The 25,154-nt window shown below is 44.8% G+C and overlaps 3 protein-coding genes across 11 annotated transcripts in view; all 3 read right to left on the bottom strand.

Annotated features, from left to right (window-relative positions):
• Nucleotides 1–2,351, bottom strand: part of SOX13 (SRY-box transcription factor 13) — a 45,675-nt gene extending 43,324 nt beyond the window's left edge. Inside the window, exons 1-2 of one of the 2 annotated variants that reach the window (XM_080367201.1) lie at nucleotides 1,632–2,351; nucleotides 1–1,512 (exon numbers count right to left, since the gene is read on the bottom strand). The gene's annotated coding sequence lies outside the window, so the exon portion shown is untranslated. The other variant, XM_080367205.1, reaches the window with a different exon arrangement.
• Nucleotides 2,352–2,471: 120 nt separating this feature from the next.
• On the bottom strand, nucleotides 2,472–4,918 carry SNRPE (small nuclear ribonucleoprotein polypeptide E). Its single transcript, XM_080367218.1, has 5 exons — nucleotides 4,601–4,918; nucleotides 4,396–4,422; nucleotides 3,829–3,891; nucleotides 3,486–3,564; nucleotides 2,472–2,754 (listed from the first exon to the last, which is right to left on the bottom strand). Exons 1-5 carry the CDS (start codon nucleotides 4,652–4,654, stop codon nucleotides 2,699–2,701), a joined length of 279 nt encoding a protein of 92 aa, XP_080223344.1. The 5' UTR covers nucleotides 4,655–4,918; the 3' UTR covers nucleotides 2,472–2,698.
• A 1,911-nt stretch (nucleotides 4,919–6,829) lies between these two features.
• Nucleotides 6,830–24,464, bottom strand: ZC3H11A (zinc finger CCCH-type containing 11A). 8 transcript variants are annotated; one of them, XM_080367191.1, is made up of 19 exons: nucleotides 19,615–24,464; nucleotides 18,564–18,619; nucleotides 17,138–17,190; nucleotides 16,518–16,719; nucleotides 16,201–16,320; nucleotides 15,315–15,438; nucleotides 14,666–14,869; nucleotides 13,994–14,110; nucleotides 13,381–13,461; nucleotides 12,813–12,923; nucleotides 12,022–12,084; nucleotides 11,677–11,772; nucleotides 11,413–11,478; nucleotides 10,374–10,871; nucleotides 9,666–9,739; nucleotides 8,655–8,979; nucleotides 8,192–8,361; nucleotides 7,702–7,769; nucleotides 6,830–7,149 (listed from the first exon to the last, which is right to left on the bottom strand). In XM_080367191.1, the coding sequence occupies exons 4-19, from the start codon at nucleotides 16,569–16,571 to the stop codon at nucleotides 6,885–6,887; spliced, it is 2,436 nt and encodes an 811-aa protein (XP_080223317.1). In that variant the 5' UTR covers nucleotides 16,572–16,719; nucleotides 17,138–17,190; nucleotides 18,564–18,619; nucleotides 19,615–24,464; the 3' UTR covers nucleotides 6,830–6,884. The 8 variants fall into 8 exon arrangements, with proteins under 8 accessions (XP_080223317.1, XP_080223318.1, XP_080223316.1 ...); XM_080367192.1 differs by having other exon boundaries at nucleotides 24,310–24,464; XM_080367190.1 differs by having other exon boundaries at nucleotides 18,564–24,464.
• Between the last annotated feature and the right edge of the window lie 690 nt (nucleotides 24,465–25,154).

Here is a 25,154-nt window from a genome sequence, read left to right as displayed (position 1 = left end):
CTTGCTCCTCCTCACTGCCTCTTGCTCAGCCAAAACCAGAACCTTCTACTCCTCATTCCCTTCTGGAGTGGGACACCCCAGGGTGTGGAGGAGCCGGGGAAGGTGCCGGTACCCAGGAGATGCAAGCACCCTGTCCGGCCACCGCACCATTTGAGAGCAGCCCCACACCAGACAGCCCAGTTCGCTTTCTTCCAGGTTGTTTGGGAGCCAATAAAGCTGCTTGAACGCTGGGGAACTCTCTGTTCCCGCGGAGGCTTGTGACACTTTGCTGGAGGGGCAGGGGAAGCTGGCCGGGGCCGCAGCACCCCCTTCTGTCTGCCGCACTCTTTTGCAGCCAGTTTTGAGTCTCATCCTGGCCCTGAGCGGTTCAGGCGGCTCATGAGACGTTACCTTCTCGCTGCCTGCAGCTTGGAAACGCTCAGGAAGCTGGAAGGATTCGGGGTTAACAAAAAAAAAAAAAAAAAAAAAGAAAATCAGCAAGTATTTGGATGAGTCAGTGCTGTGGTTTTCATGAGGACAGACAAGTGCCACTTGGGAAGCCAGTCTGGCAGCACCAGAATTGTTTTTGTGCCCCGTCTATGTGCTGGTAATGCCTAGAAGCTCTGTTCGGGGACCACAATGCTCCATTGCCAGGCAATCCTCAAACAATGGGGCTGTGTTTCCTCCTGGACATCACACATGCCTGGACTCTCCTACCGGCTTTCTGCAGTTTTCACGGCTTCCTGCTGGGGTGCTTCTCCTTTTCTTCTGCAGCTCCCCCACACACGTAATTACTGACTATTTTGGTACCTTATCATGAGATGCTTCAGAGCTGATTAGCCTAGACTTCCTTCCTCCCATCATCAACCTACTCGACTATTGACGTTCATTCGCGCTAATTTGATAAAATCAAAGAGCAGAGGAGCTTTAGGAGGCATTACATGGTCTTGAAGTGCACAATTTGGAGTTGGCGGCAGCCCTGCTGATAAGAACGAGCTATTTCTCCTAATGTCCAGCTCTTCTCAAAAAGCAGCCACTTGCCAGCCATGTGCAAAGCGTGAGGACAGACCCTTGGCAGGCTCCAAGCCAGTTTAATTTCAGTGGCCCTGGATAAACCAGGGCCAAGCAACGTGATGTGACACATCCCATTAAATAACCTTTGGCTAAATACACACTATTAGTAAGAAGTTGCACACACTTGGAAAGAGAAATGATGACTTCAAAGCAACTTCAAAATTGGAAGGGACTCTGCATTTTTAGAGTCTCAAGATCTGTCTGCAGCAATGAAGAGAGGCAGGTAAATTTTACAGCACTGCATCATAAATACCCCTTCCTGCAACACCTGCATTACCGACAATTCCTTTCTGGCTTCCCCGAAAGCCTCGCTTGGTACACTGGGGATAAAATGGAAAGCAGATGCAGGTGACCTCTTCAATGCAATTTTATTCCATGTGCTAGCTTCTGGTGATGACTTCTATTACCAAGTGACACCGGCGGGTTATTTCTGTTGACTGTGTCGAAAGGACTTTGCAGCTTGTGAAATAAGAAGAAAATAAGAAATAAGAAAACCCACCGACTCCGTTAGCAGGCTGTACAGCTGGAGCTGTTCTAGCCACTGTAGTAGGTCATGTGGTTTCTCAAAAGCTTCTTACCATGAATGTCTGCTACACTACTCCTGATGTACAACCTCTTGGAATGGGAGAAGCACGCTGGATGGTCTTGCCTCAAAGGATAGAAATACATGAGCCTTCTGGCAGAGAAATCTTCCATCTTGAACATAAATTTTCACGCTTAAGGCGATACACAATTTTAAGTTTTGAAATACTGAATGCTTATTAAATGATTTCTAGTGCAATCTGACTACCAAGATTCATTTTCTTCCATCCAGGTAATCTTAGTCTGCAAGTTACAATTACAGCCAAAACCTTTCTTTTTTTCTCTTTCTTTACATGAGAAAAGCAGCAGAGGGGACTGATAGCCCCACCTAAGCTAGGGAACTTATCTTTTGTTGATGTGATAAGCAAATCGGCTCTCTTGTGGAAACTTGAATAGAACAGCCAGATCCTTAAAACAGATAATAAAAAGAAACCAGTATGATAAACCCCCAACTGATACATCCAATATCCCAGCTTATTTCACAGTGCCATGGTTTAACCTAGAGACTGCCCAAAGATGCAAGAGATTTAATCCAAACCAACTGCCCTCTCTGCTTCTCCGAGCTGAAGACAAGTTATTGTACGAGCACGCCTACCAGTAAAGCTGGTAAATGTTGGATCACCATACCACAGCCCCAGGTTCCTCACAAGAACCACACAAGCTCAAGGACTGCACGTCACTCCAGTATCCTGAATGAGCCCACCCTGCCCACCTAACGCATCCCAGAACACACAAATATTTATCACAGACTGCACAGATCCACGGTGAAAATCACTCTGAATACATTTCTCCCCTTGTTCTACTCAGAGAAGGGCATGAGACTGAAAGCAAGCAGATTTATGTTTACAGTTAATGTAAAAATGTTTATTTGTGAAATATATCATGCATGGTTTCAAACTACAAAAAAAACCCCAAACAACCTTGCACAAAGGAATGTGCAGTTTTCAACTCTGCATGTCATCCCGGTTACGCATAACTTCCTCTCTACAAGACGGTCCTGTTCCCACTAGCACTTTATTCACTCCGAAGCACCGTAGCCATTGTTCTAAGTGAACAACAAATCCTAGTTAGAAACACTTTGTAGAAGAGTGATATTGTCCCCTTTTAACATGATCCGACCTGCAACACAAGAGAAAGGAAATAGGGGATTAGAGAGATCCCAGACTCTAACGATAACCTCGTGTTTTCAAAAAGCATTCCACAACGGCACGAAGTCGCCCACATGACAACCGACCAGGTTTTTATCCGTAGCACTGAGCCCCTTCCCATATGGCTGCCCACGTTCACAATTCACACTACAACGCATCAGACACATGCTCCGCTCCTGTGCTCGGCATTCGAGCAGCACTGTTTCCACTACGAGCCCAAACATGTCACTTGTCACAGACAGCTGTTTGTGTCCTCATCAGCAGGTGGTTATTAAATACCACCACTTAAGTGCTTCCTGGCTTCGACTCAGAGGTGACACAGCAAGTGTTAGAACTGCTCAGGGCCCCCACATTAGATGTAGCTGAGGAGTCTGACTGGACCCCTGCCACCACCCTGGCTACAGAAAAAGCGCAGTGCAGTCCATATGTTGTGACACGCGCTTGAAAGACAAAAACTGGCAAGCGTCTCAGGCAGAGACACCTTCCCCTGCACATTCAACACAACCAACCAGCTCAAGAAACAGCAGGAGCCAAGACCTGGCCAGTACCTGCTCTGGAAAAAACTCTGCCAGTACTCTTCTGGAAAAAACACTTCAAACTCAACACTTTTCACATGTTTTGTGCTTTACAGCATTGCTACGTGGAAGGCTCGCACAACCAGGTTTCAGGCATCACTCAGGTTACACAGACACAGGGACATACCCAGCTGTTTCCTTGATTTTGTTTTGGAGTGAATCTCCTCTGCGTCGTCCAGCACCAGGTTCATATATTCATCAAAGCCCTAAAAATCAGCAACAAAAGCAGTCAGTGAGCGAAGGCAGGCAGACTCCTCTCAGCTACATCTAAACTTCAGCGACAACCACACAAACTATCATTAGCTGTGCTGATGTGGGCTGGGCAATTAAGACTATTCATTGGAGAGGCATTAACCACTGTGACCACCCCCACCCCTGGTAGTTCTTGACAGGAAGAAATAGTTTTGTGAATCTGAAAAAGAAACCCTCAAACAATCGTAAGAGTAACAAAGGGAAATAGTGATACTCACAATGATGCAGCCTTCTATCCGCATGTTCACCTGCTCGTAAAGCCACACCTGGATCCTGGACCTCTGCAAAATGGTGGAGGAGGAGAGCAAACCAGGAATGTAAATACTCCAAGAAATTTTATTTTCTCCTACGTATTAAGTGATCCTCGTTACCGACAGCCACTATAGCTCTGCAGTGCTCACAGGGCTAACTCTCACACATGATTTTGGTTAGGTCCTCACAGTTTTAAGGTATTATACTATTTTAAGGTATTATACTATTTTGTAAACACTTCACGTGTTCACTATGAACATATAACAGCACAGATTTTAAAATTACCACATGAAAAATATCCCCGTGCACTGGCCTGCAAGACCAACGCCTGTTACGAAGGTAATTCCTCAAGGAGCGAAGGAAACGCTGCCCTGGCAGCCAGCCGCTCTCCTCACGTACCTGAGCGGTACCAACTCGTTCAGCTCAACAGAAACCGGCTTCAAAAGGCGAATTGCGACCTCTGGGCCCCCCGCTCCCGGCCGCAGCCCCCTCCCCCGGCCGCAGCCCTCCCCCGCCCGCCCCACGGTACTCACGTTCTGGAGGTAGCGGAAAATAAGGTTCTGGAGCGGGGTGTTAAGGACACAGCACGGCAAGAAATCCCCGGCGCCACGGGCCCGGGGGCGGCCCCCGCGGCCCACCAGCGCCTCACAGCCCAGCTCCTTCCCTCCTGCCCCGCCCCCGCCGCCGCCCCGGCCTCCCCGCGGCTCCGAGACGAGCCCCCCACCACAGGAAGGATACGATGGGCTGCACCATCACCTTCTGCACCTTCTGGCCCTGCCCGCGGTACGCCATGGCTGCTGCTGCCGCTGCCCGGCACACGTCCCGCCACCCCCGCCGCCGGAAGCCGCTAAGCACGGCGGGAGCGCGCAAGGAGCCGTGGGAAGGTGGCGGCCCTGGCCGCTCTAGGAGGCTGGGAGGACCGTTGTCTCCACTGCTCCGCGCAGGAGGGCGAGCAGAGAGGAGCGGGGTAGAGGGGCAAGCAGCAAAGGGGGTGGGAAGGCGAGGAGCAGGAGTGGGTGGCAAGGAGAGGAGAGGGCCAGCAGGAGGGGGTGGCAAGCAGAGGAGGACAGAGGGCCAGTAGGATGATGGGGGCCAAGCAGAGGAGAGGAGGCCAGCAGGATGGGGTGAGGGGGCAAGCAGAGGAGGGGACAGGGCAAACAGGAGCCAGGGGCCAGCAGGAGGGGCTGCCCCAATAGACTACACACCCACACCTTTCCTATGCCAGATTTATTTAAAAACAGTGCTAACCGCTGTTGTGTGGAATAATTCAACTACCGGTAAAGGCAGAGGAGGCCAGACTATGTTTAATACAATACCTTAAATAGAATACAAATATAAAATGGAAGAATAAAATATTTACAGAAACCATGGCATACACCAAATCTCACCCCGGCAGAGGGAGCGGCAAAGGCTGACAACAGAGCAAGAGGAGGGAAGCCAAGGGGGGAAGCCTTCCTCGCCAGGCTCGAGCACACTCTTCCTCTCTCCCCCAGTCACCACTGGCAACATCTCACCGTGAGAAAGTCCTTCAGCAGGATAAAGGATCGGCAGCTTGGAGCCAGGTGACCCTTCTGGAGCCAGAACAGCAGTTTCCTAAATTTTGGTTTCAAACCTTTCCTCTAGGAACTAAGACATCACAGTGGATTATCAAAGCACCTAAGTGTTTTCTTCCAAAGAGAAAGTATTTACAATCAACTCAAAACAACTCATTTTTTTTTTTCCTCTGCCAGCAGCAAATGCCTGAGGGCCCCTACGGCTTCACAAATCATAGTAAGAAGAGACCAAAGTTCTCCAAAGAATTCAAGAAAACAATTCAAAATATGTCTGCTAGGGAAAACTGGTGGCAGGGTACACAATACACCTCAGCCTCAGCTATTTTCTTCAGGGTCCCAAATTCGGACTGCATGTAGAACCTGTGGCAGAGCAGCAGCCTCCAGCGTGTACTCATACACGGAGCTCAAGCCTCAGTGGCGGGGTGGGGGTGCCAGGGAGACCAAAGGGAGGATCCCTGGGGCATGCCCGAAAAGAGCATGGTTGGTCCTGCAGCAGTACCAGGTTCCAAGATCTCCAGCCCAGGCACACGCTCCCCCTCGGGTCGGTGCCAGTGGTGGCACGGCACAGCGGGCAGGAGGTCAGATGAAGCCGATGGTGTTTGAGCATGAGTCCGAGCAGCCACCGCTTCCCGACAGAAGACGAGCCAGCAGCTCAGCAGAGCAATTCTTGGAACCAAGAGGCACTTAAACCAATTCTTAGTTAACCAATTCTTGGTTTGCCAATTTACTGCAGACTGCGAGAGGAATCCCAACTATCCACCCCAGAATCCTCCCCAAGCTTTGGTACAGTACAACAAAATCAGAGGGGGGTATTCTAGCTGTACTGCAGAGATGCTGCTTTTCCACACTGATATTGTATCATCCCTGATAATTCCAAGTGAGGCTGGATGGACTGACCCCAACCACCACCCCTGGCAGCACATTTGGTCCAAAACATTAAGTATTCTGCTCCCTCCCACCCCAACATTTAATTAAGTTATACTAAAAGATTAAAGTCAAAATGATAACATACATAAATAAAACTCAAGAGTTGACATAGTAACTCCAGGCTTTAGATATCAACTGTCCAAGAAGTCAGAAAAAGCTTGGAAATGCGCTGAATGGTGTTTTGCCAAGGGTGGGGGAGGAAGGAAGGAAGCTTTAAGCCTTCGGAGCATCACTGAATCAGTACATCAGTTCGTGACCACCACAGTCTGCAGATGGGCATCTCTCTGTCCCAAAATAAACAAGTGCTTTGTCCTCTTAATGTCAAAGGTAACCACCGATAGTTACAGAATGGATGCACAGGACCTTGACTCTGACCAGCAGGGAAATTTAGGACAAAGGAGTGCAGATACTGCCAATTTCTACCAGTTCAACTGTGCTTTAAGACTCATTGCAAAGCCTTAGCTAGAAAAAGGATCATCTCTGGGTATCCAATAAAATATAAAGTTTTAATTTTTTTTTTTAAAGCCTTAAGAATATGCAGTTCAGCTGTCAATCATTTCAGAAAGTTCCAGGAGGAGGTCATCCTCATCCTTCCCTGGGTCCAGGTCAATTTCTGCTTCCAGTTTGCCTCCTGAGATTTCCCAAATAAGTTTCTCAAAGTCATCTTCTACAGATAAGGGTGCTTTCCCAGGCCCTGTGGAGCTCAGCCGGCGTGTTTTCACCGGTACTTGTGAAGAAGCTGAAGTTGAGCTTGAGACCTCGGACTGTGCCATGAAGTCTGCTTGGCTTCCAATATGCAGTTCAGGACTTGGAAGAACAAGAAAGAGCAAATCAGTGAATGACATTCCTTAACCAGAGAGATGTTTTCTGCAAACCAGCGCTTAAAGCTGTAGTTAATCCCTCTGACACCTCAACCTTACACTGGGATTGTTATTCAATTAACCTGGGGCAGTACTGATAAGAGTCCAATGTATCAGCAGGTACATTTTTCAGTTTGGAGATTTATCCATGAAGACAGAGCAGCCTGGGTCTGGCCAAGACAGTTCCATTTTTGTGATCAGAGACACTCTGCCACTTTTACTAATTTGACTGTAAAAGGATTAAGCAGTCAAACTCTACAGGCATTCAGAAAACCCAAAAAGTCACTGAAAAGCTGTGCCAACTTGCAGCATTTCAAGAAAAAAAATATCTAAATAAGCGTTCCTGCTAGCTGCTAGAAAATTATTCCTGATTAATTGTTCCTCTGTTGAATTTGACATTAATTATCTCAAACCTCTTAATTTTTCCACATGCAAAACCCCCTTATGTTTCACATGAAAGACACACTGATCAAGAAAAAGAACAAGTTGTGCTTGTTACCTAGTTTTGGGTTTTTCTCTCCCAGGTACGGAGACCAGGCTGTCTTCTGGCAAAACAGGAACAACAGCCTAGGAAGAAACAAGACAGTTTTCATGATACGCAGGTAAAAGACTTAGTAAATCCTTCCTCTGCTGCTTCTCCCCTGGCATAGCTGAACCTTAACCAAAATACAGAACCAGGGCACTCCTGAAGAAAACTTCGCTTGAAGTTTACTAATGACCTTGTGTCTTTTGTAAGAACACAGCGTTAATGGACAAAATCCTTCATACCACAGAGAAATCATAGCAGAGTATTATGTAAATGCTGCCATTCATCTAATAAAAAGCAGAAGGGTACTACAGCCATCCTGTAGACCACTTCTGGATTTAAAAGAGAACAGAGACGCGCAGAGTATTTCAGCTTTCCATCTTTTCTCCAAGAGGAGGGTAAAACTTGGGCATAAATTTTACTAGGGACCCACTACTGCCTTAGCCACTGTCACTGTCCTTACCACAGCTGCTTTTTTAGCTGGAAGCTCCTGCGTGTCACCACCAGTGGTACTCAGTGGCTTCACTGCCGCCACAGCAGAGGGATGATTCTCAGCTGCTTTACGTTTCAGTGTCTGCTTTGTCGGGCAGGTGGCTTTCCCATCAGAAGGCTTCAGGCACGCCTTAGGTTTGGCTAGAGTAAGAGAAAGAGAGTTGTTCTGCCTCAGGAACAAAAAAACCCAAACAGCTTCTCTTTAACAGTCCCATAATCCTTCTAGTTAAATATAGTTGGCCATAACAACTACACTCCAATTTCCCAGATTCACAGCAGTTATTTTCCACATAGTAAACACTGTTTACCAACAAGCCATAAAAGGAGCAAAGAAGTTACCAAAAGGAGCCAGTTACAACATGAAAATTGTCATGATCTGCCTTTCTTTCAAAAGATGACCTAAAGTAACTCTTTAACATACAGCCAACGCTTACTTTTAGCTTTCCGTTCTGGAAGTTGAGCTGCCTGTTTCCCTGGGGGTACAGCAGCATCCTTTCCTGGGCTTTGAACCCCATGTTCTGGAGGTTTCACCAACGCCCTCTTCATGAATTGGGAACATGGCCCTGAAACCACGGTGGATTCAGGATTCCCTGATGCTGGAGTTTTATCCTTCACTGCTTTTTCAACAGGAGATGGCACAGCAGCTGCTTCCTTCTGAAGTTTCTCTTCTTGGCATCGTTTCAGTTGCCGCTTTTCCTTCATAATCTCTTCAAGGCTCTTCACTTGAACTTTAGCATTAGGTGCACTCTGATCAGAGGGCTAGAAAAAACCAAAAAGAGGACTAATAGCACAAAAATCTATGGAGATTTTGTTAAGAAAATCTGAGTGGCAACCCCTCCAAAATGGCTCCACGTGGAACAGAGCATGTTAATACCATTCAGATCTGACATTTTTTCCATAAAACATTACCTGTAACAAGATCCATGCTTTACTATGGAAATACTGTTTCAAAAGCCTGCAATTCCCAACACAGCAAGCTTCTTTAATAGAGCAGAAGACTCTAGCTGTAACCTATTACATTCTTTTTAGGCACCAGTCATACAAGCTCCCCAATACAGCATTCACTGTAAGTCTGATTCCCTCTCATAAAAAGCTTTAGCCTTCTCTGTTGAAACACCTCAAGATTTTAAGATATTCTTCAAGTCTGACAGATAAAGTCACTGACAAGAAAAACATTCCCTCCATATTAACCTCACAGATTTTATCTGGTGCTAATAGGGAGGTTTATTCATTATCAGGTATAATCAGATTAATTCAGTGCTTGAGGATTACAGTATTGTCTGGAAATGTTATTGAAAGTGACAGGACTTAGGACTTTACTGAAGCACTTACCAAACACCAAAAGGTAGGAGCACACTCAAACTGGCAGCAAGCAGTGAGTACACAAAAAGTGAGAAAATTTATCAGAAATTTTATGAATATATCTGTCTTTACAAAGGACTCACCTCTGCAGGTGCAGAGACTGCTTTGGGAGAAAGCTTGTTCAATTCCACTACCTTCTTTTCTTCCCTTCCAGGTCCTTTAAAACAAGCAAAAAAAAATAATAAATCTGTCAACAGCAGAAGTAAAGAAATCTGGTTACCTCTGTTTCCTTGGTGTGTTTATTTCCTCATGTCTAGTAACAGGACAGAGGGAAAGGCTACAGTAAGCAATCCACAGTATTTGAGCCATCCTTCCCTCAATCACACTCGCTCTTTTTACGTGGCTTATATGATCTTAATGATGAGATCTTTGATGCTCTGTCATTTTTGACAAAAACTGGCCCTCACATTCAGAAGTTGATCCAAGCTTCGCAAACACGTATACCTCAATAGCCAAGTTAAACACCACATATGCCAGAGAGGAGGTAAACTTGGATTCAGCACAGGCAAGACTCCATATCACAAACAGATGGCAGAAAAAAAACAGAAGAGAAATTAGATTACAAGTTCCTCAATGAATGAAATTTCCAGTGGGAAATACAGAAAACTATAGTGTAATGCATGGAAAATAATATGGTTGTGTATTTCAGCACTGTCTTGTACCTTGCAGCCTTAAAACTCTTTCATCCTCTAGTACACACTGAAGGAAAAAGCAAAGCGAATCCTGAGCAAACTGAATTTGCTTGACAGAGGAAGCACTTCACCAGGGCAGGTACCAAATCATCTTATTACCTATTAGCTTTGTGATCCGTAACAATCTCCTCCCTGTCGGGGCAGGTTCGGGTTGGGCTGGTGGAGCTGGCACATTTTCTCCACTCTGCTGCATTCGCAGAGCTTTCTCCTGCTTGATTTCTTCCAAGGTTTTAATACGCACTTCTCCTGCTGGCTTGGCTTTACCTGCAGACTCTGCCAGCTGCACTTTGCTGGGCACAGGCGGAGCAAGTGTGCTCTGCTTCTTGGGCTCACTCTCAACTTTCACCTTGGTAGGCAACTCTTCTGGTTTTTGCTTCTCGTCTTCCATTCGCTTGCGTTTTTTTTCAACCAGGGCTCCTGAGAAAGCTTTGATGCGAACTGCAGGAGGTCTTGCCCCCAAGCTGGGATCTTCTGTTTTACCACATCCTTCAGTCTGGGGTTTAGCTTGAGGCTCTCCTCGTCTCTGATTAGCTCTCTCAAGACGAATTTCCTCCAGTGTTTTCACATGGATCTTTCCTGCTGGCTTAGCAGCCTTCTCTGTCATCATCAGAAAAAAACAGATAAGCACCAACATTTAAACAGAGTCCAACAACATTTAAAGTCTCCCAAATTTGTCACAGTACTAAGGAAAACTAGGTTTGACTGTTCCTAATAATGCATCTTAGGACAATATAACTGCATAATATTCTCCTCCTTTGAGCCACTTGTCTTTTGAAAATGAGTGCTCTCCAGAGAGCTGCAACACAAAAAAAAACATTAGTCCATTTTGTTTCTTTCTCAGACTGTGCCTCTCTGTTAGCATCTCAAACTCCTGCTCCTGGTAGTGGTTCTATTCTACCTATGTGTAAGTGTACTGCAGCTTCTGATTGTTCACAGCAGGAGCATGAAACCTTGACAAGGCACAAGTGGAAACACCACCCCCCCCCCCCAGAGTCAGATCTCTGACAGCAGCCATCAGGACAGCTTCAGTACTCGAGCAAAAGGAATCAGGCAGTTTTTTTAAATTAACTTGTAGGGCTGTATGGAATTTCATGAAAAGAAAAAAAAGGGGAAGGCATATTTAATACCCAGTTATTACCTGTCTCAGTACTGGTCTGTTCAGAGGGTAATCCTAGCCTCTCCTTCAGAGACTTGGGGACTTGAACTACAAGACAGAACGGTAAAAGTTAGGGAGACTGCACAAATCTCAATTTTGTGTTCACATCTTGATATGAGGCAGGAGATCACTTCACCGAGATTTCAAGTTACCCTGAGCCCTCAACCAAGATGCAAAAGTTTCATTAAAAGAAAGGACAAACAGAAATCTGTGCATTCAATCCAGAGGTCTGTTTAGTAGCTGTACCTCTCTTTGGTGCTTTATCAGCATTCTCCAGAATCTCTATCTTCTTCCCCAGCCTTTCAGCAAGGTTGCGCCTTAGTGGAAGGACACTTTTACCAGCTTTGGAAAGAGAGAAACAAGAAATACTGTAAGAACATTCCTCTGGATTTTAGAACAGTCAGCCACAGACTTCAATCCTTCCAGGTATACTTTCTTGTATTTGTCTTTCGCTTGGTAATAAAATTTGCCATTTCTGCAGCCAATACAGATCTCCACCAAAACTTCCCTCCCACATACAGAAAAATGCCTTTAAATATAGTCATGTTTAGATGAGGGCACCCAAACAAACAGCTCACAAAAAGCTCTTACCTACAGATGGTTTTGGTTTTCCCAGTCTGTCAGCAAGGTTCAGTCGAATCACAGGCTCCTCCCCTAAAACAAATCATCATCTCTTTAATGCACAGAAACCAGCAGCCAGTAAAAACATTGCCTTCTAGCTCACGTCCCAGTAAAAAGACACTCTCTTTTGGTATCCAAACCACAGAAACAAGCAACTACAAGTAGTCCCACACATTTCTTGCATTTAAAAGGAATTGTGCAGATCTAGACACAATAATTTATACAGACTTATATCACACTACTGTCTGCAGCTGCCACTGCCAGCCTCTTCAATGCTTCCAAGGTGCACTACTTGTGTCATGCCATCTTCTGTAGGTCTTCCCTTTCATTACTCTCGTTATCCCCTTATTGTGTACTGACACTTGTTTTGACATCAGCCTCTCCCTCTGCTGCTAATGCACTTAACCCAAGCACTGACATTGTCACATGCCGTCAACACATTAGCTCATTCACAAATCTCACTCAACGTCAGGAACACAGAAGTCAAATGAAGCATGTTTGAGAATCTGTAGGATGGTGATAATGTATGATTAGCTATGGCTTAACGTCAAGCTGATTAAAAAAAGCACTTCTTGATCTTTTATTGCAATACAACAAATGCCAAGTCTTTCCAATACAACCAGGGCCTTTAAACATAAAAGCACAGTTTTAATAAGAAAAGGCAGCACCCAGCAGATTAACGTGTCTGAATTACCTTAATTATCACCTAACCTTTTGGTTTAGAAGCCATGAAACCATAAAACAATAGTATTCACTGTTACCTTGCTTTGTAGACAGAGTCACAGTTCTCACTACTGTCCGTTCATTTTCCTTTTCTGGCACAGGAACAGTCAGAGATTGGAGTGGATGAACAGAAACTCCTGAAGGACCCTCTGATCATAGCAAGCAAAACATAAGGATGTTTAGGAAAAAAACCCCAACAAAACAGAACACAAGAACTATCATGAAGACCAAAACCACAGTTATTCATTACTGTCAAACACATAATGACCAGTGCATGTAAAAAAAAAAAAAAAAAAATTAAAAAAAAATGCGCTGAGCAATTTCCCTCTGATTTGCCCTTGGAATTCCTGTCTGGAATACCAGCTGTTCAAGTTTAACAAAACAGATTGCACGCCAAAGTAGCTCAAGATCCCCAGCTAAACATGGAAATCTCCCATCCTGAACACCACAGTGCAAAAAAGTTCCCTCCCCCTTTTTTTTTTTGGCAAATTAACTGTATTTGCCTATACACAGACAGCTGGCCAGGTTCTATCAGAAGGATTAAAAACAAAAAACCAAAAACCATGTGAACAGAAGGCAGAGGGATAATAGGGGATATTAACTCACCACCTTGTTTTTTTGTTTTTTCCTTTAGTTTCTTCAATTTGATTTCTTCCAGTGTTTTTATTCCAAAATTTAAATTGACATCTGAAAACACAAAACAGTTAAACTGAGACTTAAAAGGCACATGTTGAAGAGCACAGATCACCAAGCTTCTTGCAGCTCAGAACCTTTCTGAAGTATTTCAAATGAACCCTGTCAACACTCCCAACAAGTAAAAAAGCCATAGAACGGAGGTATTTTAGTAAGCAGCTGGGACCTTTCTTTGCCCCTCCTCCCATCCTGCAGGGTAAAACCTATAGTTTTAAGTATTTTTAATCCATCTACATGATATTAGATTGCTCTATCGTTAGACATGGCTTTCCACAACTTTTCAGAGGACACAACTGCAGGCATTTAAACTCCACCCTGCAGCTCTATTTCGCTCTACAGAAGTAAACAAGGAGTTTATCTGTCTGAGCCAAGGGACATACAACATGTTTAGATAAGAACAAGCTCATGGAAATAACTGACTCCATCCAGCTCCCCTATGTTCTACCATATTTTCGGAACACATTGCTTTTGAGTTAATTATCAAATTCTCCTTCCAATCCATCCTACTACAGCAGTTAAAGACTACCTTGCTTTGTATTAGCATTGGATTTCCTAGTGGAAATTATCCTCAATCCATTATGGGCTTCTGTCGCTGGTTGCTGGACGGGTGTTTTAGTTTCATCTCCTTCTTCAGAAAGCTGGTCTAAAAGGCAAAAATAAACCTGTTCAGTTACAGAGCAGGGATTAAACAAGATTTTCATGTTTACATAGCTCATACAATGACACTGCAGTCCATGGTTCAGGTTCTGTTCGTATTCTCAGCTACAAACACAAACAACTGTTTATAGAAGGATTTTTTTTTTTTTAAACAGCTATATTGACTTGACAAACTCATGCAATAGAAGAGCTACACTGGGAAAAACCCGAACTTTTAGGACTCCAAGGTCTTGCCTGTAGCTTTAAACCAGGGGTCCTCAAACTACGGCCCGTAGGCCAGATACGGCCCCCCCAGGGTCCTCAATCCACCCTCCGGTATTTACAGACCCCCCCTACCCCACCCCCTGCCGGGGGTTGGGGTGGGGGGGGGGGGTTGGGGGGGGAACCAAGCAGCCGCAGATGACTGCCTGCCACTTCATCCGCACACCGGCCCCCTCTTCAAAAAGTTGGAGGACCCCTGCTTTAAACACTACACAATTCAACTATTTTGTGATTTATACATTCAGAGTAGAAATGCCTTCAGTAAGTAAAAAACGCTCACCATCATCATCTTCATCATCATCTGCAGCATTGATTACAACTGGAGGATGTGTAGGACTTGGGACATTTTCAGAGTTTTCCACTTTCATCACCCCCCTCAGTTGTGGACAGGGATTTGACTGGACAGAAAGTTTGTTTTGCTGCAGTGATATCTGAGCCATTTTTACATCGTCTTCTGCAGACTCAGGTGGACTTGGAAGTGTAGCTAGAGGAAGAGGAGGACCATCTGTAATTTGGCCATTTAACACTTTGACCCCAACGCCGCACTCACTGTGTAGATATGGTAGATAAGGCAGATAACCCACTTGGATACTGAATTTAGAGTTGTTTCTTCTTCACCTCTGGTTACACTGTAAACAATGGCTTCCCTTCACACAAAAAACTCATTACCTTACACCCAGAAAGGATTAAAAGAGGAGAAAGCAACCTGAAAGGCAAAGATCACACAAAGCACAGAGAAGCCAAGCACAAAAGAAAAAATTAAACACCAGAATTACATTCCGTTTAGCTAACAGCTTCCAACTGCAGACGTCTCCCTGCACTTATAAATGAGCAGTTACTCGATGTCTTCTACGGTACTGTATGCACTCCTAGGCAATATTCAAAATTAGTTATTTAATACTTAAAGAAAAAGGACCCAAGAAACTCACTTTTGCTTGGTGGTAAGAAGAGTCCCTCAACATAACGTCCTTTCGCGTGATGAAAAGCACAGTTGGCTTTTTGACAGCCTACTGGTTGATTCTCCCAGTAGCAAGGAATCTCACTCCGTTTTTTCTGAAGACGGAAAGAAAGAAAAGCTCACGGTAACACTCACTTAAGATTGGCAAAGAGACAGTTTCACATCATGCCAGAGACAGGACTATCGCAGTGCAGTGCTGCAACACTGTTCCAAAGGTCTATTTATCATTCAAATTATTTCAGGGCGTACACACAAAGTTTGTGTAAGCTATAACAACCACGTATTATCTAGCCTGCCCATCGTTCAGTCTGAGAAGACAAGCACTCTAACATGTCAATTCAGGGTGGGTTAAACTAATACAACATGCAAAATACCAGGATTATTCAGAGGGAAAAATGCCTTAAATTGCCTAGGTTAAATCTACGGGAATTTCTTTCAGAGCCTAATTCCCTCACATCTTTTCTCTTCCCACCTTCTACGACCCCAAGAGGTCAGAACAATATTATCTGAAGAAATCCAGGGCAGAAAAGACCTGACAGGCCATTATAAAGCCTAGCCTTTAGGAGGCTAGTGCAGGCTGTTCACTGACACCCTCCCCCAGCACATTCAAGCAGTCTGATCAATGAGGTTGTAAGAAAATAAATGTCAGCACCTAACACAAGAATTTCTTGCTGAGATATACCTAAGGAATCATTTTTTCTTTCCCCAGCTTTCTCCTATCCCTCTCCTAGTAACAGAAACCAGTATCATATTAAAGTAAGTAAATCCATCATGGAAAGCACATTCAGTCCACCTACAGCAAGGAAAAATGCTTTCTGTGATTTAGTTTGAGAACGCATCTTTACACAAACACTCACATCAATTTCCATGTGTCTGAATCTGCAGATATTCCTGAAACAGCGACCCTCCTGCCAGAGCGTGCAGACGGTTTCACTTCCCAGAGCAGCTTCACAGTGGCGGAAGGAACAGCTGTCTCCCTGTAACCAACAGGAAATCAACAAAAAGGAATATAAAAGAGTACAGCCTAAAAAAATGTCCATGCTATTAGAACTGGAAGCAGAATCTTACTTATTAAGTTAACAGAAATCTGTATGTCTCCTCCCACTCTTCCCTCTCCTCTCATAAAAACTAGAAAGGTAAAAATAACCCTAAAGCAAAAGAAACCCGAACATACCTTGTTACACGTGGAATAGAAATAGAAGTAGCAGTCATCTCCTTGGTTAGACATAATGGGCAAATTCTTAGAATGAGTTCAGGTTCTAAGGGTTCACTCAACAGGGACTTCCTCCGGTTTTGGCAAGAGCTGGTTTCACTCTTTCTTGGCCTGAAAATCTTCTACTGGCTTGAACAGTGAAATCTTCTTTTTAAAAGTAACCCTAAAGAAAGGTATCAATAGGTGAAAAATAATGAAGTAATAAGCGTTTTTACTTATGTAAAAACAGATTAAAAAAATCTTTCTGTTAAACAAATTGAGTTTCTTGAGCAGGAGACAATGTCTTGAAATCAGCTGTACACAGAAAGTATCCCAATCCTAAATCAAACTTCTGTAAAAACTGCATGGGTTTGGTGAGCAAGCATTCTCTGCTGTGTCATTAGTAGTAGTTATACGCCTCGGAGCACAGAAAAAACTACTGCATGTGGCTGCACACCCGATGAGAGCCATTTCTTAAAAAACTGGTTATACATTTGAGTTACCAGCCGATGACTAACTGTGGGTACTAATAATTTCTATAAAACACAGTTGACATATTAAACATTATTTTCCAATCACCATGTATCTTCAAGTTCACATACCTGGATAACTTCAGCAAAAATACTGATCTTCAAAGACTTCCAGTTAACTTCTCCTGTAGGCCGAACCAACACTGAATCCGTGAATTAATAATAAAGGGGTAGAAAGAATTTTCCTCCTCACATTGCCAAGGGAACCTCTCATCCACAATTCAAACATAGGATGTGCTTTTAAACATCTTACAACTAATGGAGGAAGCAAGTCCATTTGGATACTGTCATACTGGAGACAGCCAGGGGTAGTTAGCTCTTCAAAAAAAAAACCAAAAAGCCAAAAAAACAACAAAAAAACCCAATGCTTTTAAAGATGAGCTTGTGATTCAAAGTGGCTGCAAAAATGAGGATCCATCTTCCACAGCCGGGCAATTATAATTTTTTTTTTTTTTTTAATTTAAAATTCAGTAAGATGCAATTTCTGGTCTTCAAGTTTTCTTCACCTATTAAGAAAACACAAAAACCTTCCCCCATCTTTATTACCTGTACAGCAAAAACATACTTGTGTGTATAAATACACAAATATGTATATATATATATACACATATGTGTTTATACACACACACCAAGAGTAAGTGATAATAAAGTCAGCAAGAGTGATAGTAAAAAATTAGAATTTTTGGCTATTTGCTAGAAGTCTCTCATTTTGAGGAAACTGGAAAAAATGAAAGATCTACAATAATATTTTGATGAATATGCCTTCAAGGCTGATGTTTTATAACATGAGTGATTTGGGGGCCAGCACACAAATATGCATACATATGTACATGCATACAGTATAAACATATCTATACACACAAGCGTGCACAGTATATGTTGTATGACATCCGTATCGAGAACAACTTTTAGCCCTGATCAGACACGTAGAGTTGCAATCAATTAACAGCAGGAAGACAGCAGATCAAGGATACAGCAAGCTTTAAGAGGCAGGGAAATGCTCACTTTGCAAGTGGCATGGCTGCATGATACTGATAATTTTGCATTACTTTGATTTTAGGAAATAATTTGTTTTCTTTTTACATCAGAACAAATACTACAAGTTTGCCATCATACGCTGTTCCCTAACCCATATATCCATCATTATCCATCACTGCAAGATCACAGAAGGTTTGAAAAGATGGCTTATGTCCAATTCAACAGCTGATGATTTTTTGGTGCCACCAGAGCTGAAACTGATTTATTTAGCCACAAGCAGGTTGTTTGTTGGTTTTTTTTTTTGTAATGTAAAATCAGATATTTTGATTCTTATTTTTTAGAGATACTAAATGCCATAAAATCTGCAACCAGACCAGATAAAGTTCAAATTGAAGTGATTCTGACCCTTTTCATTAAAATGCTGCACATTCCTGTGCAAAGTATTTCTGACTCTTTTGGACAAAACTGAATGAAATAGTTCTTACAAATTAATAATAAAAGGTTAGAACCTTTTACTCACACAAACACTAGTGAATTTTCCAGGATATTTTTTTTTGGCAGGGAATTTTCCCAAATCTAAAATAAAGAGAGGAGAAGTTGGGTTCTCATATTAGTTATTGTTTTTAGACTGCTTGACAAAGGGAATAAAACAGTAGTTAAGTGCACAGTTTTCCTCCCTTCTTCAGTACTGACGGGACCATTCACTTTTGACCTTCAAAAGCAGGCTTTGTGTCATACTACTTCCTATGCATCTAATTCTAAAGATTACTGGTGCTCCATCACATAGAAATTTGACAAGAAACATCTTTCCAAACATGGTACCAATACCATCGATTCTTAAATTGAATTTCAAGCGTGATTTCTTCAGTTTGCACAAGCCAACACTTAAATAGTTGGCAACTGAAGGACTGCTACCTTGCTGAGCAGAGGCATTCAAATAAAAATTGGAAGGAATACAGTCTAGAAGGCGGCATTTCTTTTCCCTAGGAAGTCAGAGACACCTGTATAATGCAATATTACTATATCTACCACCTTAGGAGGGGAAAAAAACCCAACCCTCAGATGTAGCTCTTTTGAATGCCCAAGTAGCTCAGCAGCATTTGTTGCCTTCATATTCCTGAGCAGACTTCCACAGCTGGTCAGAATTTCAAAGGATTTTGTTTAAGGAACAGGAAAAAAGCAAAACTTAAAAACAAATTTAAAAACCCAACAAAAAGAACTCTGCAAAAACCTCAAAGTTCTAAACTCCATAAGAATCCTTTCATTTTAGAACAGGTTCACTCAAAACCTTTCTTTTTTTTTCCCTAAACTGCTATCAGTTAACATGGCTATCTGAGTGCTGAACAGAAGTCAATGGAACTAACCCCTGAAACTGAGTAAAAATGAGTAACTCTGGTGCACTCAGGAGGTCTCTAACAAAAGTTGATGAGAACTTGAAACACTCCTTTTTTTCTCCAGAAACTTTTTGTATCAAGAGATTTTTAATTCATTTTGTAAAAAAAATAATAAACAATTACAGATGCAGTAGCTAGAGGTCAGGAAAAACATGTCACAAGTGCCATAAAATTTACCTTTGCTAAGGGAAGATAAATAGTACAATGAAAGTCCGTCTACTTTTGTTTTACAAGCTTGTCTTTCTTGGTACTGAAGAAACAGTCGTACTCCCTGGTCTAACTTTCCAGCTTGCTGACCTGCCTTTGTCCTGTATCAAAGAGCAAGGAGGAAACAAAATTTTTTTGCACCCCAACGCACGTATGACAGAAGTATTATTGCACCTACCTATGGGTATTTTTGGTTATACAGCACAAAATATATCACTTGGACAATCTCCCTGGCTCCTCTACGTTACACCTTTGATTTCTTACAAAAAAAATATTAAAAGATCAACACCCCTACTTATTAAGACAGTCCAATAAGATGACAAGGAAGGAAGAGCACCAGGAACTACATGTTCTAACCCTGACTGCAGTTAAACTTACACCAGCTGCAAAACAGCTGGTGCTGATTTACCTGCTAGCTTGCACTTGGCGCCACCAGCTACATAGGGAACAACACGTTACGACGCGTACACAAACCACGCCATCATACCAATCTGAAGCACAGAACCTCTTGCTAGCACAAGAACAAGGTTCTCTGTATGAAAATGGAAAGCTATGTTGTCCAAAGCTGAAGAAGACAGTCAAAATTTCTACTCTAAACATTTTTTTTAGTCAATTCCAGCTGATAAATACTGTCTCAACACGGACTGGGGGGATGTTCTGATACAGGGTTATAGCACTCAAGGCCCTCTCGGAGTAAAGACTGCAAGGTTGCTAGCCAAGAAGGGAAATGTTAAAGCAGATGATCGTCTCGGCTTCCTCTGCCATTGAGTCAGGGTCACCTTTCATCATGATCAGAGTCGGTTAGGAGTTACCACAACCATAAGGCACAGCCGCCCCTTGCTGGCTGCAGCAGTTCTATTTGAAGACGTGCAACTTTAGGACCTGAATTAAGACATTCTTCCTTAAGACGAGAGGCAAATCAACCTGTTCCTGAAAGGGCTGATTGACCTGGTGTTTCTCTAACTGTCAAAAGAATAACCCTGAACCGCAGCACTCATGAGATCAGACACTGCTTCAGTACGGATTTGTCTTTAGCTTGACACATCAAGACGCAGGAGAAGGAATTCCTCAAAGCAACCTTTACAGCAGGGATCTAGTAAAGTGGCCAAGACAAATCGTTCAGATCCGAGCGCATCACTCTGTAGAAGATCAGTTTCAAGTCTAAGATATTTCACCCATCTCCCGGTCCAAAAGCGGCAGGGACACCTTTGATTTGAAAGTCTTTCCATGTGCTCTGCAAAGCCAGGATGTGACCAATGGCAGCAGTTGACTAAAACTGCAGTTCCCCACTGGCCTCCACGTGCAGGGCAAGAATCTTGCACTCATCAGACAGCTGGGACCACCAGAATGAGCCGAGCTTAGCGCCATTCTCCCTCCTAGGAGGAGACTGCTCCACCTTCTGCTGTTTTAGTCACTTTACCATATAAAAGGTAGAGAGAGGTTCACTGAACAGCTATTTCCTGCTTCAAGTGATCCTGTGAAAGATAGTTTGAATGCTGCAGTTCCCGAGGAATGTGAGAGGCTTAAGCAGAATGAGCAAGGAAATCTCTCAAGTACCTGCTAACCTGTTCTCAATGCTCCTGTGCTCAAAGTCCTGAATAATTAATTTAAAAATATATCTAAAACATGGCAGCTGGCACCTAGCACTGTGTGTACAACGCCACTCTGGAAAGCCAGGGGTGAGCAGATTAAGGGAAAGCCACACATCAATATGGTAACTTGGTTCTTGTAGGACACTTCCTACTGCAGAAGTTTTGCAAAGCCAGCGGGAGGGAGCTGCCTGTTTTCTAAAAGGGGACTTCTGCTGGTGCAGAAGATGTATCAAAAGATATTGAGTGGATCGTCACTGTCAAGCAGTCTGTGGTTGGTTCAGGATCCCTGTATCAACAGTTAAATGTGTATTTTTGAGTTGTGCTTTCTCCAAAGCCATGAAAAATATTTCTTCTACAATGCCGTACAGCCATGTTATAGATGGAAACTCCCTAGTGTCACAATCTGCGTGAACTTGTAAAAGGCTGGCTTTGAAAAAAAAAAAAAAAAGTAATTAATTTTGTAATAGCTCTGTTTATCTGTTAAGTGCATTCTCACCTCCGAGTTCCTTCATAGCAGTACGTAGTTGACAGTCTGAGTCCCATAGTTAAGATTCATGTCCTTTCTCCTACCAAGCACCTGCTCAGTAAGCAAAGATGGAATAGGAACATCCAGGCCTGAAGACATTGAACCACTACTGGCTCTAAGCCTATCCGCTGAAAAGAAATAGCTCAATACATCACATGAACAGCAGAAAAATCCAGAAGTGCTTCCTGAGCTTCAGGTTACCAACAGTACCATCACATTTAGGTCCTGGCCCAGCACGCAGGGTGTGTGGTCTGCAAGTGTTGCTGGAACATGCAAGTATCAAGGTGAGTCCCTGCCCTGCTCTGCCTGACACACGTTTTGAGCATTGCAAGGAGTGTGCCAGGTATACTGAAGGTCAGCTGAGAAGTTCCATACAACAGATGTGTTTTTCCTAATTTCTGGCATCAAGTGTTTTGACAGCATTACTTTCAAGAAGAAAAATCCCTCTATCTTCTCCAAAATCCACTATTGCTGCATTTGCAACAACTGCACCAGTACAACCCACACCTAAGGCAAATCTGTTTGACAGCTCTCCTTTACTCAGGCACATTTGCAGTCCACTCCTCCTCTTCCAGCCAAAAAAACAGCCCGCTGGCTCTGCCACACCATCACTACTGACAAGAGCTGTAGAACACATGAGAGCTGGGAACATACGTCAAACTCCCACTGCTAAAACCGCTGTCTGGGGAGATGGCTGACACAGACATGTTCCAGGAACATTCACCCTCCCTTGCAGCACTTACAGTTGTGATCCCTGGCTGTTGACCATGGCCCAATGTACACAACACTCTGCTTGGAGACGTTACAAAGGACTCTGTGTCCTCAGAAGAGTACCAGGATTGCCCCAAGTAGGTTCCCCCCTTCCTCCCCCCAGGATGTGGTACACCAGGTGAACCATCAATCTGAAGTTCCACACAATGGAAGTCTCTGCTCTTCTTCCAGCCAACAGCGCATGCTTTAACAGATTGCACTAAGGAAGCTCTCTCCATCTTGCTCAGCGGCAACAGGCACAACTGCAGCACATGCAGGTGTAGCAGTACCCGTAGGTCCCAAAAACTTAAAAAAATTTTAGATAGCACCTATTTTTAATGTAGTGGCTTTCTCTTAATGCATAACCCCTTCTTTCCTGTATTTTTAGTGGGTGGCTCTTCTTTATTGTTCTGTCTGCCAGCTTTTCCTCCCTGATGTCCAAATGGGCATCGGGAATCAATTCTGAACAAAGGGGACTGCTAAGGCTGCTACATCTTACTCTTGGGTGAGACAAGCATACTTAAAATAAAAGACACTCATCCTTTTTCTGCTTCTGAAACCAACGTTGCAAGGCCTGGCAGCAATTTACTGCGACGATTCATCTTCCTCATGGAAATGTTTTATTAAATCTCAAAAAGAGTCAAGTCTCCCCAGGAAGCAGCCATCTGGAAGGGTGCCATTTTAGATGAGAAGTGATAGCAAGAGTAAGTTTTCTCTAGACTAGCTTTCTTCCTGAAACACATGGTCATCCAGCAATTTCAGCCTACCTGTTCAGCCTGATCATTTTAATGTGTGTCCAATTCAACCACGTGCCACTGTGGCAGTCCTGATATCATTTCAGAATCCCCCATCCCCAGATCTCCTTTTTTACAATCAAATAACCCAGTGTTTTTATTTTGAAAGTATGGCCCAGAGCTCAATCTCTTGGAGCGCAGCGTGCACCCCAAAGCACCAGTTTTGGGAACATTCTGTAGGCTCCACATAATGATCCCTGCAACAGTAAAAATCACTTTTACATTTTCATTACAAACATCAAAGTAAGAAAACAGAAACCTCTTTGATCCAATTCTGAAGAAACAAAAACAAACGTCACCCAATTGGATTGTTTTAAACAACCTAAAGGAGAAAAATTAACCGTGACAACCGGGTGCATCCAGAGTTAGTCAGATCCTGAAGGCAGTTCCTTTGGGGGACAGAGGAGCAATTTGTCAGACGACTACATTACAGCACGCCCGCCCCTTACGTGCATTGCTACAAAAGGCAGGCACAAGGTTCTGACTGAAAATAACGTACACTGCCGGCGGGAGACCACTGGAAGGCGGCGGGGGGGGGGCGGGGGCAGCCGCAGCCAGGCCCTGTAGAAGGGCTAACAGCCGAGAGAAGGGCAGGGAACGGGAGAGACCCGGGCCGTGGCCCTGTAACCGGGGGAGAGGGGGCCTTGGGCCTACCTCGGCCAACGGGGAAGCAGCTCCCCCAGTACCCAGAGGGAGACGGGCCTGCCTTGGGCCTACCTCAGGCAACGGGGAAGCAGATCCCGCTTTCTAAAGCCCAGGGGCGCCGAGGAGAACCCCTCACCCCCGTCCCCGGGGGTGCGCACTGCCCCAGGGGCCCCGGCGGCCTTCCCCGCCCCAGCGTCCACGGCCACCCCGGCAGGGAGGGCTCAGTGACGCGGCCTGGGCCGCCCGCCCCGGCGGGCGCGGGGGATGCGGCCTGCTTCCCCTCAGGGGAACCGAGGGGACCCGGGCCTGGCGAGAGACCATTCCCCAGCCCCTGCGGTCTACGAACGGCTCTAGTTACCGGCGAGCTGGGACTTTACCGAACCCCAGGGGACCGCCGCTGCCGCTGCTGCGTCGCCTCGGTTCACCGGGGCTGCCGCTCGGGCCGTTGCCTTCCTCTCTGCCAGCCTCAAAGATGGCGCCTAACATACGGGCAACTCAGCCCGCCCGTTGCTAAACGGCTCCACCAGGGCCCACTTCCGCCCGCTGCAACGGGCGTGGGCGGGGCTCTGCGGGGACGCAGCGGGCGGGCGGCACCGCCCCCCTCACCGACAAAAGCGGGGCGGGCGGGGCCTGTAAACAAAGTGGGGCGGGTGGGTTTTCAGTGCTTTGCTTTTCGGAGGGGCCTTTAACCCCAAAGTTCCCCCACTGGGAGGGGGACACACGGAGGGGGTGCGCCCCTTTCCCTCCACCACGGCTGTAAAGACCCGTGCCCGCCTTCTGTCAGGGTGCGTGTCTGCCTACCATGGCTGCAGCCCCTGAGGTACCCACCCCTCCCTCACGCTGCTGGGTGCTGCCTCAGGGTTACACTTTCCAAGCTGGAAGCAGTTTTATGTCTTCAACCCGCTATCCCACTTACTGTGGGGCTTCGGGATACCTCAGGCCGTGCTGCACCCCAGGGAGGGAGGCCTGGGCCTGGTTGGGGCGTTCTGGGCAGCAGCCATTTCTGTCAGGCCAGCATGGGCCGGCTAAGGCTTCATGGCGGATCACAGGCCTGAACCTGCTTCCTTCTGCTTTTTTCCTCTCTGTCCCAGCGTGATGGTGTCCTGCTTTCCCTGTGGTAAACTGGCACCTCGGCGGCAGGAGCAGCGTCTGTCCTGGGGGAGAAGGTGCCTGGGGCAGCCGCTGCTGCACAGGTACAAAAGG

The sequence above is a fragment of the Falco punctatus genome (genome assembly GCF_963210335.1).
Source record: "Falco punctatus genome assembly, chromosome: 17".
Taxonomy (NCBI): Eukaryota; Metazoa; Chordata; class Aves; order Falconiformes; family Falconidae; genus Falco; species Falco punctatus.
Note: the sequence above shows the minus strand (reverse complement) of the source record. Positions and strands in the feature narration are given on the sequence as shown.

Coding starts and splice junctions, on each gene's coding strand:
- SNRPE (XM_080367218.1), bottom strand. CDS start 4,654: ATGGCGTACCGCGGGCAGGGCCAGAAGGTGCAGAAGGTGATGGTGCAG. Junction 4,423..4,600: donor AGGTGATGGTGCAGCCCATC/GTATCCTTCCTG, acceptor ACCCCGCTCCAG/AACCTTATTTTCCGCTACCT. Junction 3,892..4,395: donor TTTTCCGCTACCTCCAGAAC/GTGAGTACCGTG, acceptor ACCATTTTGCAG/AGGTCCAGGATCCAGGTGTG.
- ZC3H11A (XM_080367190.1), bottom strand. CDS start 16,571: ATGTCTAACCAAGGAGATGACTGCTACTTCTATTTCTATTCCACGTGT. Junction 14,870..15,314: donor CTTCTTACCACCAAGCAAAA/GTGAGTTTCTTG, acceptor CTCTTCCTCTAG/CTACACTTCCAAGTCCACCT. Junction 11,773..12,021: donor AAAACCAAAACCATCTGTAG/GTAAGAGCTTTT, acceptor CTCTTTCCAAAG/CTGGTAAAAGTGTCCTTCCA.